Raw genomic sequence first — 25,387 nt, 5'->3', positions numbered from 1 at the left:
TCAATAGACGAGCTGCTGCGGGTCTCTGCGGCTCCACTGTCCCCCGGCTCGTAGCGAGATCACCGGCGTTACAGCAGCGAGCGGTAGCGGGGCTAGTTGGTAGATTAGGCTTTTGCCAAATCCTGTTGGAAGCAAGGCTAAAACATCCTTTTTGGTGGTGAAACAGGAGTGTAAAATCAAACGTTGTTCTTCTTTTGAAATAAACTTTCGCTCTTAACTATTTAAAACACCGTCTACAGATCGAAAGAGAGCTTTGCATCTGCTGCAGCCATGTTGGATCCGTAAGAAAACTACAAAACTACAAGCTTCCATCTGTCGAATAGTACGCGTCATCGTCTTGCCGTCCCTCCCCGTTCTGTGATTGGATCCCTAAAACAGGGCTAAGAAACAGCTGTAGTTTCCAGACCCTTTCGCAGTTCGAAATGAAATCGAGCGTGCAAGGCAGTATGGGTATACCCAGGCTACAGAAATATAGGAACTATACAAGAATGCCGCCATTCTTATCCGAAAGGTGATTTGGCAGATGAGAGGAGAGTTATTGCTAGTGTGCCATTGGTCAAGCCACTGTGTACTGTATACGGCATCATGCCAACGTTGATTTAGTTCACTTTTTTAGTTAACTTTTCTTTTGCACTTTGCACACAACAGTCACCACTGAGCTCTCTTGATTTCAATAAATATATTTTGTAAAAACTTCATGTTTCATGGTGTCTTTCCCTTTGTTTTGGCCACTTGAGCCAGGTCAGAACATAACATTCTGTAAATCACCACAAGAACAAACTCCAGACTGCAGCTGGTTTCATCATCACGGCCCGGGGCTGCTGCTGACTCTGACTCTGATCCTGATCCTGATCCAAATCCCATGTTCTGCTTTACATTAACATACATCTTTATAATCAATATTTAGCACATTCTTGCACAAAACTGCAGGGTGCAGCTCTTCCACTGCAGCAGTCAAGCTATATTTGTACAGAAATTTCCTTTATTTTTTTATTCATATTTTCTGTTATAGTTTGTTTATTCTTTGCATCAAATTACCAAGACAAACTCCTTTGATATGAAAACCTACATTGCAATAAAACTGTTTCTGATTCGGAGTAAGGAGTCTGAATTGTGCCTGAAGTCAAAGCAACAAAGCCAAATAAACAAATAATTTACCACTTTTAATTATGGTAAATGTTACTAAAACCATACAGAAAACAAAGGTGGAGCTGGAGCTTCTCTTTCTGGGTGATTATTTTGCAATTACGTGTAAATAAGTGCATTCAAGTACGGCTTGTTCATATAAATGTCACTCTGCAGTGACACCTATTTACACAGCCACTAGTTTCCCCTGAATGTGTGATGAAATGACCCGAGAACATCCACTCACCAAGCTTTGTTTCAGGATTCATTGAGATAATGATTCAATACTCTCTGCATGCTAATCAGCAGGAGCATTATCATAACTGTTACAATGAGCTCAGCCCACAGTGGTATGATAACCATGTGCTGTAGAGCCTCTCCACTCCCCTCAGCTAAAGATCAACCGTGCTCTCCACACAGCCTTCACTCCTGATTTGGACTTCCCTTTTCACCGCACAAGAATTCTCCCGGAAGAAAAAATGAAATAGTAATCGGAACTCGACTGCTCCTCTTCTTCTCCTTCAAAAAAGATGTCAACATCGCTCAGCAGACAGCACTCATAGGTGACAGGTCTGTGATGACTCCTTGATAAGGCTGTCAGCGATGGGTGACACATGAGGGGAGGGAGGGGTGAGTTAGAGAGTAACAGACGGCTGTGAGTGTGTGTGGCGGCGTCCTCAGCACACTGGGGCCACACAGCACTTGTAAATAATTCCTAGTATTTGATTTGCACAGCTTAGAATACAGTATAGGTGGCGTTTGGATCTAAATATCACAGCCTGACACTTAATTGGTGCTTTTCTCACATCTGAGTCATCCTGACGCTGTTGACTCTGCCTGTCTGCTAAAACAAACGCTGAGAGTCTGAAACACAGACACTGGAAGGTTGAGAAAGAAGACATGAATAAAACATTATTATGAGGGGAAAAAGAAGAGAAAAGGTGTATGGACATAGTTTCTAAATGGAGAAATGCAGTGATGTTAAAAACAAGCTTGATTTTCTTGAGCATTTCTGGCGTCATATCAGGGACTGAATTAGTATTCGTATTCATTCCATATTTTTTTTAATCATTCTTATGCGATGGGTTACAAAAATGAGCTGGATATCTACATAAAAGTTAACTCAGGTTAAGGACTGAACCTCCTCTAATCATCAGTTGAGCCCACTGGTCAGCCTGTTCTGCCCTTTTTCTCTCAAATTCCATCACCTTCATCCAATTAACACTGACCCCTCCCCTCCCTCCCACCGCTCAGACCCGTTCTCATTCATTGACCCCTTTTTAAACCCCTCTAATGCAGCATTTACTACATGCTGCTGCATGGCTCTATTCATCAAGACTCGCTTGTACTCGTGGATAGTATGTCGGACTTTTCATGCCAAGCCCATTGAGCGAATACCGGACCAGACTTTTTGTTTTTTTAGAACAACACTATGGTCTCAATCGCTAGTAAAAATCTTCTTCAAGACAATTTCATGTTAATAGTTCTAATAATGGCCCCATTTAGAATAAAATAGAAGATAAAGAATCGTATGATTTAGAGCATGGCTACCTTTGATTGACAGGTCACTAACAAGGTGAGCCGTCATCAGGAGAGAAGCAGAACAATGCGTATCCACGGCAACGTGTCAATAAAGTTATATATAACGTTATATAGATATAAAAAAGGATGTTTACCGGTTTGGTCTCATAACTTTAACCCTTTCACTGTATTTTCACTTAATGACAGTTTATTTGAAAGTTTTGTTCAGTAAAGATATCTTGTTTAGTGTTTGGTTGGACTAACAGACACTCCAAGGAGTCGCTGTTCAGTTTTCTTAGATAAGTGACGTACATTTTGCTTTTTGCCAAAACTAACATCCCAGTTAATGCTCCAGTTAATACTAACATGAATTAGCAGCAGCTTCTCTCAGTCAGGTTGAGGTGTAGAGAGGCTGTAGTCAGTGATCAGATCCCTCTCCTCCTCCACAGTCCAGATATGGTCTGCTCCCCGTGTCAGAAACAAGATGGCGACACAAGATGGCGACAAGTGTAACGATGAACTCGATGCTTCCAAGAGGCCACAAACCAATGGGTGACTTCACGGTGACTACGTCCTTTTTTTATATACAGTCTATGCGCTCAACACAGGGAGATCCTACACAAACCCATCAAGTTACCATCAATAATTTTTAATTGTTAAGACCAAGCCAGTCCTCACTAATCACTAATCAACACTGGTCAGGTTTATCGCAGAGTGCTTTTGTCATTTGCTGAACAAAATGCACTGATACAACACATACAACAACAACACAATACAGTTTTTACCTGTGATCTGTCTGAAGGTCTTCTGAGACATTTTCATTTGATTTAAATAGTCAGAAGTCTGGTAAAGAAGAGCGTGTTTCTGTTATTGCAGCTGATGATTGGCTTAATTAGTGGTCCTGTATCATGCATGCATCCATTAGCAAGCATTTGGAAAAAAATGAATACTCTGACACTCTCTTCAATCAATCTCTTCAAATGCACAGAAGGCAGCTGACCATAAAAAAAGCGGAACAGGATCTATGGAAACCTTTGACGCAGCAGTCTAGTAGAGCAGAGAGCAAGATTAAGATGAATTCCTAAGACAAGTGGAGACAGTGGTGCAGCAGCAGGTCATTACTCTCCATAGATTCAGAATGTCACTTTGATGATGAACACATCTGCTCCGTCCATCTCAGGAGAAGACAGCACCTCTGAAACTCTGCTGTCTCAATCTCATCAAGCACACAGAGGTCATTATCAGGCCTGCTTAGTTCACAGACGCAGAGCTGTTTCCATGGAGGACATCACTCAGTCTGATTTGCAACAAGCAATCTCACTGGTACCGGACACAGGCACAGCAATGTGTCTCTGGTGTGATAAATAACTGTGTTACATTTTCTTTTATATCTACTGCCGTGACACATAAAAGTCTCATGCAGTTTCTTCAGCATAACAAAGTCACAGCTGCCAGTCTGTTCTCTGGAAGAAACCTGGGGGAAGTGTAAAGAACAGGTCTGTGGGGCCCAATTAAACCCTGTGAACAAAACCGAACTCTATTGTAACCATTACATGTTCATTTCTTTTTTCTTTTTTTATCCCCGCCAAGCGCAAGCCTGCATGGGATCATTTGGTGGCATGTGTGTGTGGATCCGTCCGTCCTTGCTTTTTATTTTGACAAGTTCGACTGCAGGATCACACTATAAAAAAAAGAATCTTTTTAATTTATGGTAAAATTCTGGCAGCTGTGGTTGCCAGAACTTCACCGTAAAAATTACAGTGAGCATATGTAAATGTAAGTATCAGCAAAAGCTGTAATTTATACTGCATAATCCCATTACTTTTTGGATAATTGTTTCATCGTGGTATTTCTCCATTAATTTGACATGAAAATGTTATATTTTTGCAGCAAAACTGTGTGTTTTTACAGTTTATGACAGTAGAATTTAAAGTTTTATGCTATTCTTTGATTTACAGTAATTAAAACTATCTACTACGGTGATGTACAATGTTTAATTTTACGACCTATTTTTAATGCAATTTGAAAGTGTTTTACTGTAATTTCTACAAACATTTTTTACAGTGCACATTTGTGTTTATTCCATCAAGATCTCCAACTTAAACAACAGAATAGACCATTTGTCAACACTACCCATAGCGACACATACAAGTGTTTCATGGCTAGTTACAGTACAGTACAGAGCGGAACCTTTTTACAAATAGCATGTCATTATACATACGTTATACATGATATATGTACGGTTTGCAGATGTAAAAAAGGCTGCAGTTTCTGTGAATTTTGCTACAAAACTGCTGACCTAGGTTTATGACAAAAAACGTCCTGGTAAGGCATTATAATAGACAGTTTAAACAGTAAATAAATGTAGTTATGAGGGCGACGTGAGCCACGAAAGTTACATAAACTCTCAAGACTATCTCTCCACTCCATTAAATATTTCATATGTACCAGGAATGACCCCCTGCTTGTCAGGCAACCTTTATGGGGAAAAGAGCCACTGGTGGATGAAAAAAGGGAAAAAATGTCAGAATGGAGCCACAAATCTTATGTTAAGCCTCACAATGACAATAAAACAACCTACTAAGTCAATACTAGCCTACCAGCTTTACTTTTTGTTTAAAATTAGCATTTATCATCATGTTTTTGTTAGAAAGCAGTGAGAACCAAACTGCAAATGAGAGGCTTGACACTTGACATTTTGTAAGTTATGATGCACATTTAAGTTGACCCAAACGTTTTTAAAAAGTGTTTCAATGCCATATATAAGCTGCACAATTGAATACTAATTGCTTTGGGTCCACACCAATGTTAAATACAAATTTAAATGTAGACAAATAACCATTTCATTTCATATAAATGTTTTGTTCACAGCCACAGGGAGCCACTGCAGATGGCCTGAAGAGCCACATGTTGCCTACCCCTGGGGTATGTGGTAATTTATTGAAGATACACCAACAGATACCTATAAGGCACCTGTGTGGGCGTGCAAACACTGATATTTTGATTGACCATAGCACTCTAGTAGCTGGAGAGATAGTCTCTCTACTCAGAGAACCACGGTTACAAGTAACCCTACGTTCTCCTGGCTGAAATTCCGCCATTTGTTCAACGCATCCACCTCCCTTCCCAAATGTGTCATCCGCCATTTAAACTCAGCATCGCCATTGATCATTATTATGAAATGAAACGGTTTATATGAACATTTATATGAAATGAAACGGTTATTTGTCTACATTTAAATTTGTATTTAAAATTGGTGTAGACCCAAAGCAATTAGTATTCAATTGTGCAGCTTATATATGGCATTGAAACACTTTTTAAAAACGTTTTGGTCAACTTAAAGGTGCATCATAACTTACAAAATGTCTTGTCAAGTGTCAAGCCTCTCATTTGCAGTTTGGTTCTCACTGATTTCTGACAAAATCATAATGATAAATGCTCATTTTAAACTTTAAGTAAAGATGGTAGGCTAGTATTGACTTAGTAGGCTGTTTTATTGTCATTGTGAGGCTTAACATAAGACTTGCGTCTCCATTCCGACATTTTTTCCTTTTTTTCGTCCACCATAAATACCGTCCACCGATAAAGGTTGCCGACCCCTGACACACCCTGACAAGCAGGGGGGTCATTCCCGGTACATATGAAATATTTAACGGAGTGGAGAGATAGTCTTACTAGTCTTACTACTACGTCAGCAAGATGGTGGTGGAGGACAGTCGTAAAGTAAATGTGAGTCGTATTTTGCTGCCTGTACAATATATTGTTGTTTTGGAAGGGAGACCAGTCTTGTTAGTTGTAGTAGTGTCAACAACATCACTTTCTGTCATCAGCAATGGCTGAAATAACCACAACTGCTGCTTTGTACCTGTTGTGGAAATCATGTCTGGAGGTGCAGACAGCTCAGTGAATAATGTGTCTGCATGGCTGCCGGTACAGCACTGACTTTGTACAGCAGCATGTACCCAAAATGAACTGATTTCAATGTGATTTGATTGCAATAAATGGATCAAAAGTGTGCTGAAATAAGTACAACATGATGCTGATGTGTAAAAAGTGAGAATTCATGCCTTTTTCAGTTCTGTCTGCAAGATGACGAGCAAACAACTTTTAAAACGCCTGTTTTCTGAGTGAAGTTCAGGTTGTTCGGGGCTTTGCTGACTGCCACTAATACAGCAGTGTGAACCCAAAATAAACTGATTTTGCTGTGAATGTATCGTCAAAAATGGATCAAAACGATGAAGAAATAACTACAGCATGATGCGGATGTGTAAAAAATCAGACTTCATGCTTTGTCAGGTCTGTCTGCAAGATGAATGTTTGTTGTCTGAGTGGAGTTTATGATCAGAGCTTTGCTGTGCAGGATATTCTCAGTACCTGGCAGAGTTGTGCAAACTAATGACTGCACCATTATATAGTTAGTTATATAATGCACAGCATACAGTCAGCATGGAAGTGTAGTCCTCCAGAGCAGACAGGTGGAAGTAATGGGACTTAATGGATCGCGACAATGAGTTTTATGCAGATAATAAAATAAATCAAATTAATATGAGAATTAACCTTTTAAGCAGACATTTTCTATATTAATGTTGATTTCAATCTCTAATAGTTCCTCTACAAACACGGTAATGCACTCATCTGCATTAATTTCAGTTAAAGTGACGAGGATTATCACATAATGTACTTGTGAGTATATTTTATCATTAGTAGCATAAATAAATGCAATATGATCACTGCAATGCTTTAATGTATGTATATGAGATGTATGTAGGGCGACTGTATCGTCGATAGAAGACGTGCAGTCTGAAGGGAGCAGGAGAGCTGTGAAATGTAATCACTGATTACATTCAAATAAACTAATGATTAATTAGGTCTACAGTATGTGTCGTCACCTCAGACGCACCGCGGGACTGACTGTGCAGAATAAATCATTTAGAGCTGATACAGAACTCAACTGATGCAAGAAGTACTTCAATTATCAAGGAGCCGCAGGCTGAGTTTACAGGAACGTTGTTAACCTGATTATTCCAGTAATCCAGATGTAGCGTTTTCATTGCATGATGTAACAGGGACAGTTAGTCTCCTCATCCACAACAGGTCAGGTTGGGCCTGTATGCTTCTGTCTTTTTGTACTCAATAACATTGCTGCAACTCTATCTCCTATATGTTTATATTCCGAGTGTTTTCCCATGTATGTTTTGCTGCTGGGATTATATCAACATGGTCTCACAGAAATCCGTGAAATAGCCACGGAATCACTCAAATTTTGATCACATTTCTAGCGAGAAATATATGTTTTATTTTCTAAATATTCACTCAGTGAATGTACATAATCACTTTGTGGCGAAGAAAAAAGTGCTAAAATGCTAAAAAAAAAAAAGACAAAATGTTTGTTTCATGAAGATATTTTAACTAAAACAGGAGAGCAGAGTCCGGACCATTTACAGTGAAACGCGATTCAATGAGATCGCACCACATCCGGTAGGATCGCACAGCACATCCGGTAGATTACAAAATAAAACAGATTTCAAAATAAAACACAGCGGATCGTCTTTTTCTGGCGAGATCTTCGCCACAAAGTGATTATGTACATCCACTGAGTGAATATTTAGAAAATAAAACATATATTTCTCGCTAGAAATGTAATCAAAATCCATTTTTATGCAGAAACTCAGTCAAAATATTGATTTTTTCACTAAAAATGAGAGAACTGTCCGCCATGTTTTTTTGTTCTGACCGCCGGAACCTTGAAAGTCACGTGACTTGGAACAAACCAATAGGAACAAATACCAGGTTGGGATATGACTCATTAACTTGCATTGTAGCGAAATCCGTGTCAATTTCACGGAAATTTGAGTGATTCCGTGGCTATTCCACGGATTTTGAGTTAAGCAAATCCGTGGCTATTTCACGGATTTCTGTGATACCAGGTTGGATTATATTGTGTGGCTGCTTTATTTATGTGACACTGCACTATGTTAGCTGAATTAATGTCACTTTGACCTGAAATCAAGAATTCGAAGAATTTGAATTCAACGTCTCCCACTCATCTCAAAATATCTGGATAAAAATGTATTCCATGGTTATATGGGTACCTCTGAGATAAATATGCATTTTTAAGACAAAAAAATGTGATTAAAAGCGATTAATCATATGAATGGAACTACACATTATGAAACCACAGAATGTCACACATCATTATCATCCTCATCATCATCATCATGATGTACTGAAATAAAAACCCAAATGTTAACCACGTGTATAAATGTTAATCCCCTGCCACCAGAAAGTGTTTTAAACATGAGGTTAACATTATGAAATCAAGCACCATAATGACTTGGTGATGGTTAGGAAAAAGACCAGGGCTGGATTAAAAAACTATAACTACTGGTCAAAAAAGATCCTGACAAGACTAGCACAGCTAGACACAGTTACAATGATTACATGACAGGTTAACCTTCACGAATCTGATGTAGTCTTTTGTTAAGAAGATAATTAAGAAAACTCTCAGGAAGATATTGGTGAAGGAAGCCCATTGTTATCTTTATGAACTTTTATCTAATAACTTTTACACTAACAGCTGGGACACTGATCACCTGCAACAACAGATGAATCATTTATATTTTAAACAAATCACTTCTTTACCATTCTTCATATCCATGGTAAGTGGTGGAATGTTTATTGCTGTAAATAGCATAGCTGTTTGCTGCTATATTACTGATCTTGCCTGGTTTGAACGTGCGATTGTTATTTAAAGCTGGTGTAATATCTCAGTTCTTTGTATGAGTTGATTCCACTCTATTTGTGTACTTCATACAGACTCTGAATGATGTGAAACAAACCCAGATTCACACAGTAAACATTTCAATAAAAGCAATCCTGCTGGCTGTCTCATGACTTTAAATGGCAACTTCAAAATGTGATGCCACAAAAAGAACGTGTGCATTTGGGGTGACATTTTTACCTTCATCTTCTTTATTTATTGTTTTGGTGCTATTGAGATTGCTTACTGCAGCACTGCAGCTGTACCAGCATATTATACTAAATAATCACCATTCTCTCTGTCCTACATCAAGTCTATCAGCAACTCTTTGTGTCCTTTGTGTTAATCTCATCACAGTGGAGATATGTGATCCAGCCATGCAGCAGAGATAAGGGACTGTGGCCTCCAAGGTGTGGATCTAAAGATAGAAACAGGCTGTGCACACAATCCTGGAAAACTCATTAACATTGCAGCATCGAGAGGGCATTTGTTAGCTTCCATGTGTAAGGGAGAGGCTCTCTCAGAGATCACACGGTGAGCTGTTCTGATTACAGAGAAGCAGGTAAAGAATTGTGCTCGATCCTTTCTGCATTTAAACATTGTTTCTTAACAGTGTTAAAGAAGATCTGCAAAGAAACATAATGTAAGGTGTTTTTTTTGCAGCCAGACAGAGTCAGCAGAGTCAGCAAGTGGTGCTTTGTTAAAGACTCATGACGAGACATGATTCATGCACATGGCTCAAATGCATCGTCTGTGTGTATTCTTTATGTTTTCAGTTTAAATATTAAAAATATTCAACATCGTTCATTTAGATATTGCAAGTGTCACATCTCAGAAGCAAGCTGACTCTTGCCAGATTACAACTGATATTACCATTTGACCCCATTGATAACATGAAATGTTGGAATTGTAACATTATGTTTCTGCAAATCACGTCGATACTCAATCTCTGACTTAAGTTACATTTCAACTTTGATCATATTTTAAAATGTTTTGGGACTTGTCTTAACTAAGGACTCCACCTGACTTGACTTGACTTGACTGAAGACTTGGGGCTTGCTTATGTTTGTTACTATGGAAACTTTACGGGTCTGCTGTGATGAGTTGTAGTTGCCAAACTATGATTGGACAGTTGCAGGTCAGGGGAGGAGCTAAGCTTACTGTTTATTTCTGGCTGTTAGTATGCTGCACAAAAGGCTTGTTTAACCACTCACAGCAGCCATAGCAAGCATGAAACATGAATACATTTTTAATAAAAATAGTAATATTAATGCATATGTTTTATTGTGTTTCCTTCATTCCAAAAAACTAAAACTAATGAATCCCAGCTGAGTGGTGTTCTTATTAAAGCTTAGCACTGTGAGCTCCCAGTACTCCCAGCATGTCTTCCTCTAAAATGGCAATACCACAAAACAAACAGAGAGCTTTGTGGCCCAGCCACTCCCGGCCTGCTTCACCATTTAACATGCTGTTTACAGAGTGTTGACGATGGGATGGAGGATTGTTTGTGTGTGCTGAGGGAATGTGCTGGGATACGATTATCAGAACCATCAGCTCTGCTGCTCGGCTGCTGATCCACAGCACTTTACATTTTCTCTATTTCAGCTCTTTCCATTGTTGTGAGCGGATTCTGGTGGAACACTTTTCCTCTTTGTATGTTTCTCAGGCAGATATAATTCAAATGACTGAAATGAAAAGTATGCATCAGCGTTTTTTTATGGGAGCCAATTCTAATTTAAGAATTTTAAATATACAGTACAAACTCATAATAACTTATGATTATAATAATGCAGGAGCTTTAAAGGTGTAGCAGCATAAAGTCATGTTATTCTGCACAAATATATAGTTTTTAACAGCTCATTGTGTGAACAGTTTTACATTAACTCAAAGAAAATGAACTGTTCTATTATCAATCTCCTTATACAATTATCCAGAGAGTTGTGTCTTTCTCATGGTTGGGATCTAGCCTGGCTAACACCAGACCAAATCTCATTGGAGATTAGGTCTGGACACCTGCTGTTTATTTCTCCGTAGAGGAGGTGTGGTTTACGATCCTCCAGAGCCGTTTATTGGACGCTTAGAATGTCTATTAAAGCGTCTGTAGGTAGCTCTTAGCCAATCACATCAGTTATACCAGATGACGTAGTAGAGCAACAGAGATGGATGTTTGTTGTGTGTGTGTCTGTGAGAGAGTGTTGTTTGCTGCTTTGCTCCTCCAGTTCTCGCTTTCTGCAAGATTAATTATTTTCACGCTTTATTCCCCCTCATGTCATTCTGCCACACACATCCACTGATTTTATGGGCAATAAACAAGCTGCTGCGGGCCTCTCGGCGGCTCCGCTGTCCGCGGTAGCGGGGCTATTAGCCGCTAGCGACGCTAATAGCTATTAGCCGCTAGTGGCGCTAATAGCCGCTAGCGACGCTAATAGCCCCGCTACCATAATGCCGGTGATCTCAGCGGAGCCGCCGAGAGACCTTTCGCCTTTCAACTTTCGCTCTAAACTATTTAAAACACCATCTGCAGCTATAGAGAGTTTCGCGGCTGCAGCAGCCATGTTGGATCCGGAAAGCTTCCAAGTGCCGAGTAGTACGCGTCATCGTCTCACCGTCCCTCCCCGCTCTGTGATTGGATCCCTAAAACAGGGCTAAGATCTCTCTCTAGTTTCCAGACCGTCTGGAGGTTCGAAATTAAATTTGAGCGCGCAAGGCAGTCTGGGTATACCCAGGCTAGTTGGGATCTCAAATAGGAGGTGATTTAAACCGCACCTCTAATGGATTATACTGTTGAGAAGATGTCTCTTACAATCACACTTTAACCTAAGAAAAGTAAACAAAGATTGTACCCTAAGTTGTACCCAAAGGCTGCTCAAATCCCCAATTTCTCATTGCCAGCCAAGATGGATGCGGCATTTTGTCATATCTTCTGTTGACGAATGACCAGGGTGAGAAACGTGTATCGTTCTTGATGGAAAAGTCCACAGTCGCTCCACTCAAACAGATCCTGATCCCGAAAATGTAGTTGACTGCAGCAATGGTTGTAGTCAAGGTTGATCGGATGCTCAAAGAAGAACTTGAAGTTCCCCTTTTGAAGTCTTCTGGACAGATCTCCTGGGTAAAAGTCCTGTGTCTGTTTAACCTGTCCAACCACCCCGATCTGGGTTGTTTTTAATGCTGTAGTTAATCTACCCAGTCACCAGAATAAATGTTGCCATTTTATGTTTCTGCAAAACTTGTTAAAGTTGTTAATTTCCAATATTTTTTCCTACTTTCTTTGTATAAGGTGACAACTGTTCTTTAAAAATGCTGCAAACACGTGACACTGCAACACATTAAGTCAGGCGGCTTAGCGATATTATCGGGACACGCCGGACAAAAGTACCAAGTTTGTTCCACATGCTCTCCATTACCGTAACTTTCAATTTTTGATGTGAACCACTTCATCGAGATGCCATATAAAATCTATGAGAACCAATATTTCTTCCAAGCCACTTAGAAGGTCAATCTAATTTCAGATGATATATTTTCTGGATTAAGGAATGCATTAAAGCTTTGAGAATATCACTAGATGATTATCTGATCCAAGATCAAATAGATATGTTCATGTTGGCAATGAATTCACATAGTTTCCAGCTTGGACATACGTTAACAACGGTGTATTCTGAAAAATGGATAACATGCGTAAATTTGATTGCACTTTATTAGCTTCACTTGTATTATGTTACATTTACAACTGCAAAGATGAGCAGTTCCAGTGTGACTTCTTGCATAAGCACTTTTACAACCACACATGACCAGCTCATTGCAGGCTTCTGACACAATCAGTAGAATGCTCCACACACGAAACTTAATTGCAAATGTGATGTTTGCGAGTTAGGCACCAAAACCACTTGGTTACCATTAAAGCTTTGGGTAAAAAAACAACTAATTCTAGATGACAGGGGTGAAAGACTTGGGTTGGTTGGTGTCATTTATGCAGGGTGCCTCAAAATGAGAAGCCTGCTTTTGTTTTCTTGTAGAAAATCGAAAGCCCATTGTTCCATTGACTTTGAGTCGTAAATCTGCCACCACTATCATTGTTAACTGCATAAATGCTGTGCTTGAAGCTTGACAGGCCTAGCAGCTGTGACCCAGCAAAGGGAGTATAGTTTACACATATGTGATAATGTCCCAAACTTAGTTAGGAAGATTAGGAGGCAGCAGGGGGTGATCATGACCCACAAACATAGAAAGTAAATCTCTGATGGCTTTATGAAGTCTCTGTTGTGTAGTGGGCACTTGGCCTGACCTGCCGGGAGCCAAGAGTGGCATCCAGCCCCATCCAAGACACTCTGGTGCAGTGATGCAGTTATTGTCTGTTTGTTGCCAGCTTGTCTCAAAAGCCAGCTGAACCTCACCCCTGAGATTTGGCTGGTTTCAGATGGTTAGTTTAACCCCTTGATGCTTTGCCTCCTTTAATAGAGGTTGGGAGACAGCAGGTCAACACTAGATGTCATATGAAATCATCTGAAGGCTGGGAACCTGAAGATTAACTTGAGATGCAGCTTAATTAAGCAATTAATTAAACTATATCAGGGTTTAGAACATTATTTTTGTGTATATAAAGACCATTCCCCTGCTCAATTATGTCCCATAGGTTGTTTCAGAAAATGTTGGGTTGGTACCATTTGTTAGACAGTTTTGGTGCTAAATTTTGCTTCTTTGTTTTATTTTTACTCCAGAATTGATAAAGATGGTCTAAAATTCCTCCAAGCACCACATTAAGACACCAAGAGAAACATAGAAAAATGCATGCAGTAATATTTTAAGATTTCTGCAAGAATTGCATTTTTGGCGAGCACTTCTGTTCTAGAAACTGCTAAGAAAACCTCTAATTGTCAGTATAGCTAGGGGAGCCATACATCCACTGAATGCTCTGGGTCTCTATGTGGTTGTAAAGTTTCATGAGGCTGTGATTATCTGAGAGGTAATTTTATACACTGAGCTCAAGTTTTTTTTAAAACATCAAATTTGGCTAATTTCAAAATCTCAGCTTTCCAATGATATCTTGTATCAGGGTGGCTGTGGCTCAGTTAGTAGAGCTTTCGTCTAGTAACCGGAAGGTTGGTGGTTCGATCCCCGACTACATGTCGAAGTATCCTTGAGCAAGAACCCCAAATTGCTCCCAATGCTGCGTTCATTCCCAATGGTGGCAGGTGGCACCATTGGGCATACTGGTAGCCTCAGCCACCAGTATGAATGTGTGTGTGAATGGCTAAATGAGCGTAGTGTGTAGTGTAAAGCGCTTTAGATAAAAGCGCTATATAAGTGCACCCAATTTACCATTTATGATACCCAATGTATGTAATTCCAAGACTTTTTAGGGACCTCGGTATGCAGGAATATTCAAATGCAATGGGCCTTCATAATAAAAACTGCATGGTTTTTGCCCCAAACTTAATTGGATTTGCATAAAGTGGGCATGTCTGTAAAAGGCTACCACATTTTCATTCAGATATCTTGATTGATCCCTTTGACAATGGCCGTGTCAGTTTTTCCCTCAGTTAAATTTTGTCTAACTTTGGAGTGTATTTCGGCCAACTCTGGACAACATATCATGAATCGGTTGGCCCCAATGGATGTATGGATGTAGCTTTAAACTGACTAAAATAAAAAAGTCAGCAAAAGTTCTTAGAGGTCTGCAGCATGACTTATCATGGAGTTCTAACAGAGCCACATCTCTAAGCCTCTGAGCTCTCTGGTGTTTTACTGTTTGAATCTGATGGTGATAAGTGATGCTGCTCTCAATATTAGGCACAATGTGGATTACAATGTCAGTGTGTGTAATTGGATGTTTCATCAGACCCAATAAAAAGATGACTTGGTGTAATAAAATACATAGATAGACACCTTTAACACAAATGATAATTTATAATTGTGAGATAATAGCATTTAAAAAAAAAAAAAGTTGATATACTATTTTAATTCACAGTTAGGAGTCCATATGCAGGGTGTTCATGTTCACATCAGCTTTTCCCAGAATTGATTATGTTTTTTCTTTTTGTGCTAAATGAAAATAAGAAAAGGGGGAGACAGAAATGACAAACTTGTCATAATGTTGGCTGTTCTGCTGGATTGCAGTGAACAGGTATTATTGTGTTCGTCCCCTGTGCCACTTGTCATTGTGCTCTCACTGTGAAGCATCCAAGGCCCTCCAAGGACTGAGACATTCAGGGAGCTCCACTTGTTTGAGCTGTGTTTTGCATTGATGGTAAAAAAAAAAAAAAAAAAGAAAAAAAGAAAAGAAATGTGGAACATTTTGTATTTTTCTGTTGATTCCACTGAACGTTTTGGCAATCAAGTATGATTTTGTGAACACTCTTTTCAAGCCTGCTCCATGCTTCATTAGAAACATCAAGTTGAACAGCTGTGTGTGCCTAATTTAAGAAGCTGCTTTTTTTTTATTAAACTAAAGCCCAAGAAAACATAGCTTTGGAAAAACTGACCAGAAAATGCAATAACAACATAATGTTTTTAATAGTTTACATTTTTAGCTTTTAGCTAGAGTGTAAGGAAATTTGACATTCATTACATTCAAATAATAGATCAGGGGTTTTTTTGTTGTATGGTCTCCATGACCACATGGAGAATCGGGGGAATCATGTCATCATGTCAAGAACATGGGGGAATAAGTTTCTAAGTGCTTCAAAAACCTTTGATTGGCTTGAATACATTATATTTTCAATGTTCGATCCACATTGGCTCCATTTGGGTGGCTGCTATATTAACATGGATTTTTGGCAGCAACCTCCCATAACAGCAGTAATTATGAAGGCGGAAGTGACAAGCAAGGTGTGAGGGAATAAAAGTATAATGCACAAAGAAATGCGTCCATTGACTTCAGTTTGTCAGTTTTTTACTTAACCAAGACATGACTATGTCTTCTGGTAGCTATGTCATCCTCGTAACTACTTCACTTTAAAAAATGAAAAAAAAAAAACGTAGATACTTGGACCTGGTAAATGGACCTGCACTTATATATCGCTTTTCTAGTCACTTTGCGACCACTCAAAGCGCTTTACACTACAGACTGCACTCATTCACCGTTTCACACACACATTCATACTGGTGGCAGAGACTACCCTAAACGGTGCCTCCTGCCACCATTGGGAATTCATTCACACACCGATGAACGCAGCATCGGGAGCAATTTGGGGTTCAGTATCTTGCTCAAGGATACTTCGACATGTAGGCTGCCATAGTCAGGGATCGAACCACCAACCCTTCGGTTGTGGGGGGCAACCCGCTCTACCAACTGAGCTTTTAAAATTAAAATTCGTCATCATAAAGTAAATAATTATTTGTGCGTCCGCTACGTTCACACGTGGCACGATCATGTAAAATTGTATTTAACAGTCACGCTGGTCTTCATGTCACGTATTTGAGGCATAGTTCACCCGTCACGTAGACGTATGTGCAAAAACGCGTGTGCAGCGTCTGCGTGACGCTCGTCTGTCCATTGAAAGTGAATGTAATTTACACGCGCACATTCAAGGTTTGATGTCATTGCATAGGCGCTGTACACGTGTTTTAGTATAGTTCACTGGCATAAAATGCCCCTCATACATATGTGCGTGTGAAAGCGTGTGCAGGCGTGTCAGTCAGTCAGTCAGTCTGTCTGTTAATGAGAGTACTCTAACTTAAAATTGATATTACTACACTACTACAATGCAACTGACCACATCTCATTTTAAGACCAACACACCCATATCCTCACAGATGGCTACAGGTAAAATTGCTACAGTGTATGATGGGACACTCTATGTTTAGATTTCCTTTTAGGCAGAAGCCTAGTCTGAGTTAAACCTCCAGTTTTATTCAGATCAATAAAACATGTCAGTGTCTCCTCATATTGCTGAGGCTTGCACGATTGTGCTGGATCAATGTTGGTCTTAACTCACCGACTCACTGGTTTTCTACATTTTGGTCACATCTCCATCTAAGTTCATGAACTGTAAACCTCCAATATTAACAACCCCTAGCCAAACACCAGCATCAGAATACATGCAAGCAGAATATTAAGAGGTTCTCACCTGCTTGACATCATATCCCAGAAGAACAAAGTTCAGATCTGGAGAAACTGCAAACTTTGAGGCCTTAAATGTTGCCTATGGGAAGAACAGGAGATGGATAACAGTTTTTTTTAAACAACAAATCAATATTTATTATTAAACTTTCTAAAGCTACAATATGAATGCTTCAGATATACACTTACTAAATAAACATTATCTTCATGCAACTCCAAAAACATTTGATCAGTAAAAAGTTACAGGAAACGTCAGGAACAAAGCCATAACAACATGTAGGAAGCAGAAAATCATGCAATACAACTACGTGCAATTTTTAAAAATCATTTTTCAACCTGGTGTCATTTTGTTTTGGTATGTTGTTTTTAAAAAAAAACTTTTTTACAACTTTAAATCACAAAAACCTTTTAGTCTGTCTGAACTAGGGATGGGAATAATTGTTCAACGATAGATTTATGGTCGTTAAGAATTTTTTAATTTCTTTGAATTTAACCGAACTGTGTATTTTTTAATTTAATCTTATCTCTGACTGCGTATCAGTATCACTGAAGCGAAACACGCTGAGCATTTCTGAGCAGTTCTGCGGCCGTACGTCAATAAGCCAATAAGCTGAGAATTAAGTTGCATAAAGCTACAGTTTGGTAAACTGAAAGTTGCAATTATAATTATATCCTGCCTCTTCGGGGGCTAAAACATAAAACATTGAACTCCTTGACTTTATCTTTACACTATCACCTCACTGAGTTAGTTTTACCATCGACAGGAAGTCTCTCTTCATCCTTTCAAAATAAAAGCTTCCGTTATCAAAACAGGCTTTTGCATAGTACTGTTTTATTTTGCACATGTGTGCATGTTTTCATCCATACTGGAGTATAGATAAAAGCATACTGATTAATCAATTAATTTGTCGTTAACATATAGATGCTCAAGTTGGCAGGTTTCTTCCAAACGCCCATCCAGTTGGAACAGATATAATTTAGGTTGTGTTTTAGCAATAATTTCTGAAACGAAAGGAAGTTCTCATTCATAATAACCTTTGGGTTTTTCTGTTATAAACTTTGGTTCAAAACATCTTTTTTGTATAAGCCTAAACCATAACTCAAACCCAGCTGGTGGGTTTTAAGGGGTTAAGTAAGACAGTGGTTAGCACTTACAAATGTTGTGTTTTTCAGCAGCAGTTCTGTCTCGTTGCTGTGTGTGTTGAGCTTCATAATGTCTCCATCCCAGCTCCGGAAGATGATTTCCTCATCTGAAAGAGAAATAGGCATGCTCAAAGTGCTGCACGTTGATGTATTTTGTAAGTGTTTCTAAATGGTCATTAAATGAACCAACGTGACAACAGACAGACTCTGAACAAAGAGAAATCGTTAGGAGGTAGATAGCTTTCTGAATGTGAGATTCCACTTTTATGATTATTGTTTTTGTGAAATGTGAAAGCTGATTTCAGATTCCAGAGTAAATGAGTAAAATGTCATGTTTTTGGATGTCAGAGCACGTTGGAGTTTATTAATCGACTTGTCTTTTTTTTCCTCTTAGCAATTTCTAATCCAACAAAATAAAATTAATTTCACTGGAAAAACAAGATTTCGTGACAAGAGGTCACAGTGAGGCTGCCTCTGCACATGATGAGCAGTCCTCAGACTCTCCTCAGCTTACTTCAAGCTATGAAGAGTCGTGCATGTGTTGCCATGACAACCTCAGCCACATGGATTTGCTGTCAATGTTTGCATTATTCACGTAACCACTTGACTAAATTTGCATATAATTGAAAAGCCGCAACCACCCGGCCCTGGCCCTGAACGTCAGACAGAGGTCAGAATAAAAACCATGTGGTTTTAATTAATACGTAGTTATGTTGTTTATGATTTAAGAACATGCTTTAGGCTGAGTGTGGTCAAAAGTTCAGAGGTGAGCAGTGTTCATATTCTAATCATTTATATAATCATTGTAAGGCAGACCAAGGCAAGTTTATTTAAATGTAATTAAACAAAACCTTAAACTCAAAGAGAGAAAAAAAATAGAAATAGCAAAAAAAGAGCTAATAAAAAAAAAATAATAATAAAAAATTTAAAAAAAAAGTGTAATGTGTTTGGTAACATCCTTAAAGTTTCATCTAGTGCCATCGTTGGGTCATATGTTACACTGTGAAATAGGCTGAGGCCGACTAAAATCTAATTTTGATACTTTCATTTAACGAGTATCGTTGGAGTAAAATGTGTTACTATTTGTACTATCGGGGACGTATGGGCCATAATTAATTCTTCCCTATCATATACACAAAAAACACCTCTCATATACACAAAAACACCTCTCATATACACAAAAAATACCTCTGATATACACAAAAATACCTCTCACATTCACAAAAAATATCTCTGATATACACCAAAAACACCTCTCATATACACAAAAAATACCTCTCATATACATAAAAAATACCTCTCACATTAACAAAAAATATCTCTGATATACACAATTTTACCTCTCATATAGTCAAAAATGTTTTTATTTTTGTTTATATGAGAGGTAAAGTTGTGAATGTGAGAGTTATTCTCACTTCTCACTGATGCTTAAGGCCATGTGGGAAAGCATAAGAAACAGTATTCTTTTCCAGTCTGTACTGTATACTTTAATACAAAGTCAACCCCTCCAAAAATCTTCCGCTACAGAATCACCATCATGAACATCATTCTTGGTGATATTGGTCTCACTGGTCCCAAACTGTGGACCAAAGTGGACCAAAAGGAATTGCTCTGCTCATGACATTGCTTATTGACATCAAAGATACTTGGGAGATGTTAAAAAGGTGCAGAACTTACTCAGTAAACAACATGCAAGAAAATGATTAAAAACATGATGGATGCCAGTGGTGCCTCTGAGCAGAGTGAGAGAGAAAACAACAACAATAAAGACTTATTTAGGAGGATCAGTCTAAGACAGCTTGGCTCAGTGAGATTACACTTCAACTTTTAACAGTGAAACAATGACAGGAGTATCTGCCATAACTCCAGTCTAGTCCCAAATCAACACCACAGTCCAGGGAGGCCTGGATTCTATTAATGCATTTGACAGGTCTAAATCATTTCAAGGTCCCCATCTCATGTAAATGTCAATGAATAAGCTCTGAGGCATCAATCTCAGACAAGAGGCCTGTGGACTAGCAAACACTCAAAACACGTTTGAGTATAATGACAGGAAAATAAATATGAAAGACAGATGGATGACTTGTGTTCAACAGGCAAGGAAATCCTCCAAAGGGATCTTGTCATTTGGAGCAAACCACAGTCTTTTCTGCATATTTTATATGCAGTGCATGTATCAAATCAACGGCTACATCAAACATTTTACAACAAAAGTAATTGGAAAATGGGGCTACTGTCCTCCTGAGTTGAGAACAGTTCCATCTATAAAGCCTCCGAGGATAAAGGTGACATGCAATCTCAGCTGTGATTAAAAGTGTCCCAGCTATCCGGTGAATTCCTACTGTTTTGTAAAGCCGAGAATGAAGGAAATCCCCCGTTATGCCACTGTTGGTGCTGTTAATCTTCGGTTATACTGCCAATATAGTTACATGGACAGCTGGGGACACCATGCAAGTCAAGTAGTTCTTTTTATTACTACTTTCTGGAGGCAGCTTGGCGGAAGACTTCTAGTAGATCGCTGCGCTACCACTTGTAGCACTTTATGATGCTATATTGGTTCCAGAAAATGAGCTAATAGCAATGTGCTTTCCTATGCTGTGACAAGGGTATGTTTAGGCAACATGGTCTCACAGGAATCCGTGAAATAGCCACGGATTTACTTAACTCAAAAGCCGTGGAATAGCCACGGAATCACTAAAATTTCTGTGAAACTGACACGGATTTCGCTACAATGCAAGTTAATGACATAGTCATATCCCGTGGCTATTCCAACATACAAAGTGATTATGTACATTCACTGAGTGAATATTTAGAAAATAAAACATAGTTTCTGCATAAAAATGGATTTTGATCACATTTCTAGCGAGAAATATAAGTCAAAATATAGATTTTGTCACTAAAAATGAGAGAACTGTCCGTCATGTTTTTTGTTCTGACCGCCGGGACCTTGAAAGTCACGTGACTTGGAACAAACCAATAGGAAGAAATATCCATGGAATAGCCACGGGATATGACTGTCATTAACTTGCATTGTAGCGAAATCCGTGTCAGTTTCACGGAAATTTGAGTTCATCCGTGGCTATTCCACGGATTTTGAGTTAAGCAAATTTGTGGCTATTTCACGGATTCCTGTGAGACCAGGTTCGTTTAGGAAGCATTCGTTTGTCCATTTAGCAGGTAGCTAGTTGGTAGCTAACTTGCTAAATGACGAATTAAGCGCATTGTACAATTTCAGATAAATGTAAAATTAAAGCAAATTACATTCTGTTTGGTTTTCTTCCCCTACAAACTACATGCAGTTCCATGCAGTATGGATACAATTGGCACATACTAGTTTATCAAGTAGTAGTATCTAGCTTATGATCAATAAAACAGTCAGTTCTGGACTATGGGGATGTGATCTTAGACCTCTGGACTCTCTATATCATTCTGCTTTTAGATGTATTCCTGGTGCAACCTGGTCTCACATCTGGTCGTTCGATCTATAAAATGGACACAATAGTTTTTTTCTGGACTCGATATACAGTCCTTTGCATGCGTGTTTGTTTACATAAGCCATCGACATTTTCACCAGTTGTGACCGGCTCTTAAAGGAGCTGCAACTCTTAAAGTGGACGCGTTTTAACGCAGACTTTTTGTGCTTTTTTGTGTTTTAAAGTAATGCTGCAAATGTTTGCTACTATAAATTACAACTATGTTAAGAACCCAGTAATCTCAGAGGCTCCAGGCTGCAAACTGCTGAGTCATTGTATTGAACAATAGCCCTGTCAACACCCTGCAGATAAAATATGATTATTTTGAGCTTTGGGGCAATGCAAGTTTGACTTGTTGCACCTTTGTGATCCGCACAGATCGAGAAATGAGTGAGCAGAGGCTCAGAGGGCAGCCAGACACTTCTAAAGGAGCCCAGGGCCAAGAGTTTATAGTGGGCTTCAAGCACACGGACAGGCTGCTGGAAACAGGCCCTGACTGTCAAACTGTCACCAGCAGTTTTTTAACTCAACCTGCAAAAAGTAATGGCGTTGTAATAAATCTTAAAGTTTAAAAAGTTTTTAAAAAGTGCTACATCCATATTTATTTACGTTTTGCTGTTCTACAATATACACTACCGGTCAAAAGTTTTAGAACACCCCAATTTTTCCCGTTTTTTATTGAAATTCAAGCAGTTCAAGTCAAATGAACAGCTTGAAAGGGTACAAAGCTAAGTGGTGAACTGCCAGAGGTAAATAAAAAAAGGTAAGCTTAACCAAAACTGAAAAATAATGTACATTTCAGAATTATACAAGTAGGCCTTTTTCAGGGAACAAGAAATGTTCCACAAAACAACTTAACTCTATCAAGTCTTGGGCTATTTTGTCCATTTGTCCATTTTTGAATTCTTTTCATGTCTTTGTAAGTCATTTTGTGTCTTTTTTTGGTCATTTTGTGTCTTTTTTTAGTCATTTTGTGTCTTTTGGTGTCTTTTTTAGTCATTTTGTGTCTTTTTTTGGTCATTTTGTGTCTTTTTTTAGTCCTTTAGTCCAACATAAAATGTGATTTTGAATCTTTTTTAACTTTCAAAACACTATCATGCTCAATAAATCATTTTAAATGTTGCAAATGTGCATTCATTTCAGAATACACTGAGACATTAAACTGCATAATTTTCAATTAAATTCTGGAAAAGTTGGTGTGTTCTAAAACTTTTGACCAGTAGTGTAGTTCCAGTCATTTATTTCAAAAACAAATGAATATAATGTAATAATGACTATTTTGGAACAGGGCACATTACTTGTATGTATGACATTTGTTTTCAGATAATACTTTTCAGTGATAACAGCTGATTTGCATAGGAGAGAAGAAGCAATCAGCCAGAGGACTGACGCATTCTTCAACACTGCCAAATGACTCACTTGTGCTAAAGCTACAATTTATGAGACATTTACAGTCTTATAGATTCAGTTGGTTCATTTTGGAGCTATTACAGAGGTGCATTATAATTGTTTTCCCAGCAGCTTTCATATCTATATTCTGCCCGTAATTTATCACAGCTGCACTAAATGCTCCATTTCTCTGTCACTGATATGGTGCTTAGTGCGATCAGAGAAGCTTAATGCATGAGCATAAAGAAGATTCATAACAATAATAACAAAAAATATGTGCACTCTGCTGTGTTTATGTACTTTTATGCAATTTATAAGGTCGGTACATTGAGCTTTCTTCCCTCGAAGCTGCATTGTTTAATATTTCTAAATCAGAAATGGGCTAAATGACTATGGATAATATGAAAGGGGTCATTTGTGGAGATAACCCCCCCGAAAATCTGCCAATTCTTCATTTCTTTGGAGCATTTTTAGCTTATTTTATCTTGTTGTCTCACTTTTCATGCTTGCAAAATCTGCTCCTCCCATCAACAGTGATTCCAGTCAGCAAGCAACAACAACGGGAGCAACCAGAGGGAGAACATGGTGGAGAAAAGGGTGGGGACTATATTGAATAAAGCATGCTCTTTCAAGTATTGCTGGCTTATTTTAATGTTACTACAGTTGGGCTATTCAAGCCACAATTGCTCAAAAAAGTATATCTGGATTCATTTCAAGACATTATTGGTTTTCCAGTGCCCAGATATTTTTTTTTACTTATTTAAAGAATCTTACAAATAAAAATGTACTTAATGCACTGGCAGACAACTTTACTTGTTTCGAGCATGTATTTGCTTCATTCTAGTTATTTATTTCTTATTTTTTGTCAGTTGGTTTTTGCAGTGTATGCTGTTTCACCTAGCCCTAGTGGTATTTAGCAACTTCATCAGACACAAACACAACTCCAAATGAAAATTTCTCTGCTGAATGGGTAAACATTTGCTAACATTGTAGCCATGAAAGCTTAATTTTGTGAATACTTTCCATGTTGTTGTATAGAGCCCTTTATGCTGCTCTCTGCAGGCTTCAGGTAGTGATGCTATTGTCTTTTGTGCTTAGAGAGTCATTGAGAGTTTTCATTGCCAATCATTGCTTTCAAGAACAACTTCACAACAAAGGAGATGTATGTTTGGATGTTGCCAACCTTTGGTAACTATTATATACAAAAACTCATAAAGAAAACTTTTCGAAGTTCTCCAGCATTGGCAGGAGTATTTATATTTGCAAGGTCGGACTTTCAATAGTAGAAAAGTGAGCGTGACTGAGACGAGCCAGCCACAGCAATCCTGTCAGTCCTGACAGCAACAATACAACAGCTGAACTCCACCAAGCCAAACAACAAGGGAACCTTTCCATTACCAAAAGTGATTATTATTCATGATGTCCGCAGGAAAAGTCTCTTGGATGAACAAGAAACAAAGACAACAGATAGTGACACAAGTATCTCTCCGAGCATCCCTCCAGGGTTTCATTTCCAATTGTGGACCCAACGTGGGAACACACTGATTATATGGCTCTGTGGTAAGATTGTGTTTTATACAGAGGGGCCAGCCATGAGAGAAATATATCGATATTTAATCTATGTCATTGCTAAGATGCTAAGATTCACAACACAAACATCACTTTCACATACAGACTATTCTGCCCTACAAAGACTAACTGCAGTAGCTACATTTTTGGTTGAAATTGAGTTATAACTAAAAATTAACTCCTTGATGTCTGTTTTACCTTGTGACATCTTTAGATTCAAATGTATTATTTATTATTTTATTTATTTCAGATAAATCATTATATAAAAATTGCAGTAACTACAAAATCCAACTCAAAACCAAAGCAGATGCGGTAATTGCACTTACCACAGTCTTCTCTGGATAT

The 25,387-nt window shown here is 38.6% G+C and overlaps 1 protein-coding gene across 1 annotated transcript in view; it reads right to left on the bottom strand.

The window, feature by feature from the left end:
• Positions 1 to 25,387, bottom strand: part of LOC131979169 (inactive dipeptidyl peptidase 10-like) — a 168,051-nt gene that overhangs the window by 38,255 nt on the left and 104,409 nt on the right. The window contains exons 4-5 of the mRNA XM_059343093.1: positions 18,624 to 18,718; positions 17,476 to 17,550 (exon numbers count right to left, since the gene is read on the bottom strand). Coding sequence (XP_059199076.1) covers positions 17,476 to 17,550; positions 18,624 to 18,718 — 170 coding nt within the window. The remainder of the gene's footprint in view (positions 1 to 17,475; positions 17,551 to 18,623; positions 18,719 to 25,387) is intronic.

Source organism: Centropristis striata, chromosome 10 (genome assembly GCF_030273125.1).
Source record: "Centropristis striata isolate RG_2023a ecotype Rhode Island chromosome 10, C.striata_1.0, whole genome shotgun sequence".
NCBI lineage: Eukaryota > Metazoa > Chordata > Actinopteri > Perciformes > Serranidae > Centropristis > Centropristis striata.
Note: the sequence above shows the minus strand (reverse complement) of the source record. Positions and strands in the feature narration are given on the sequence as shown.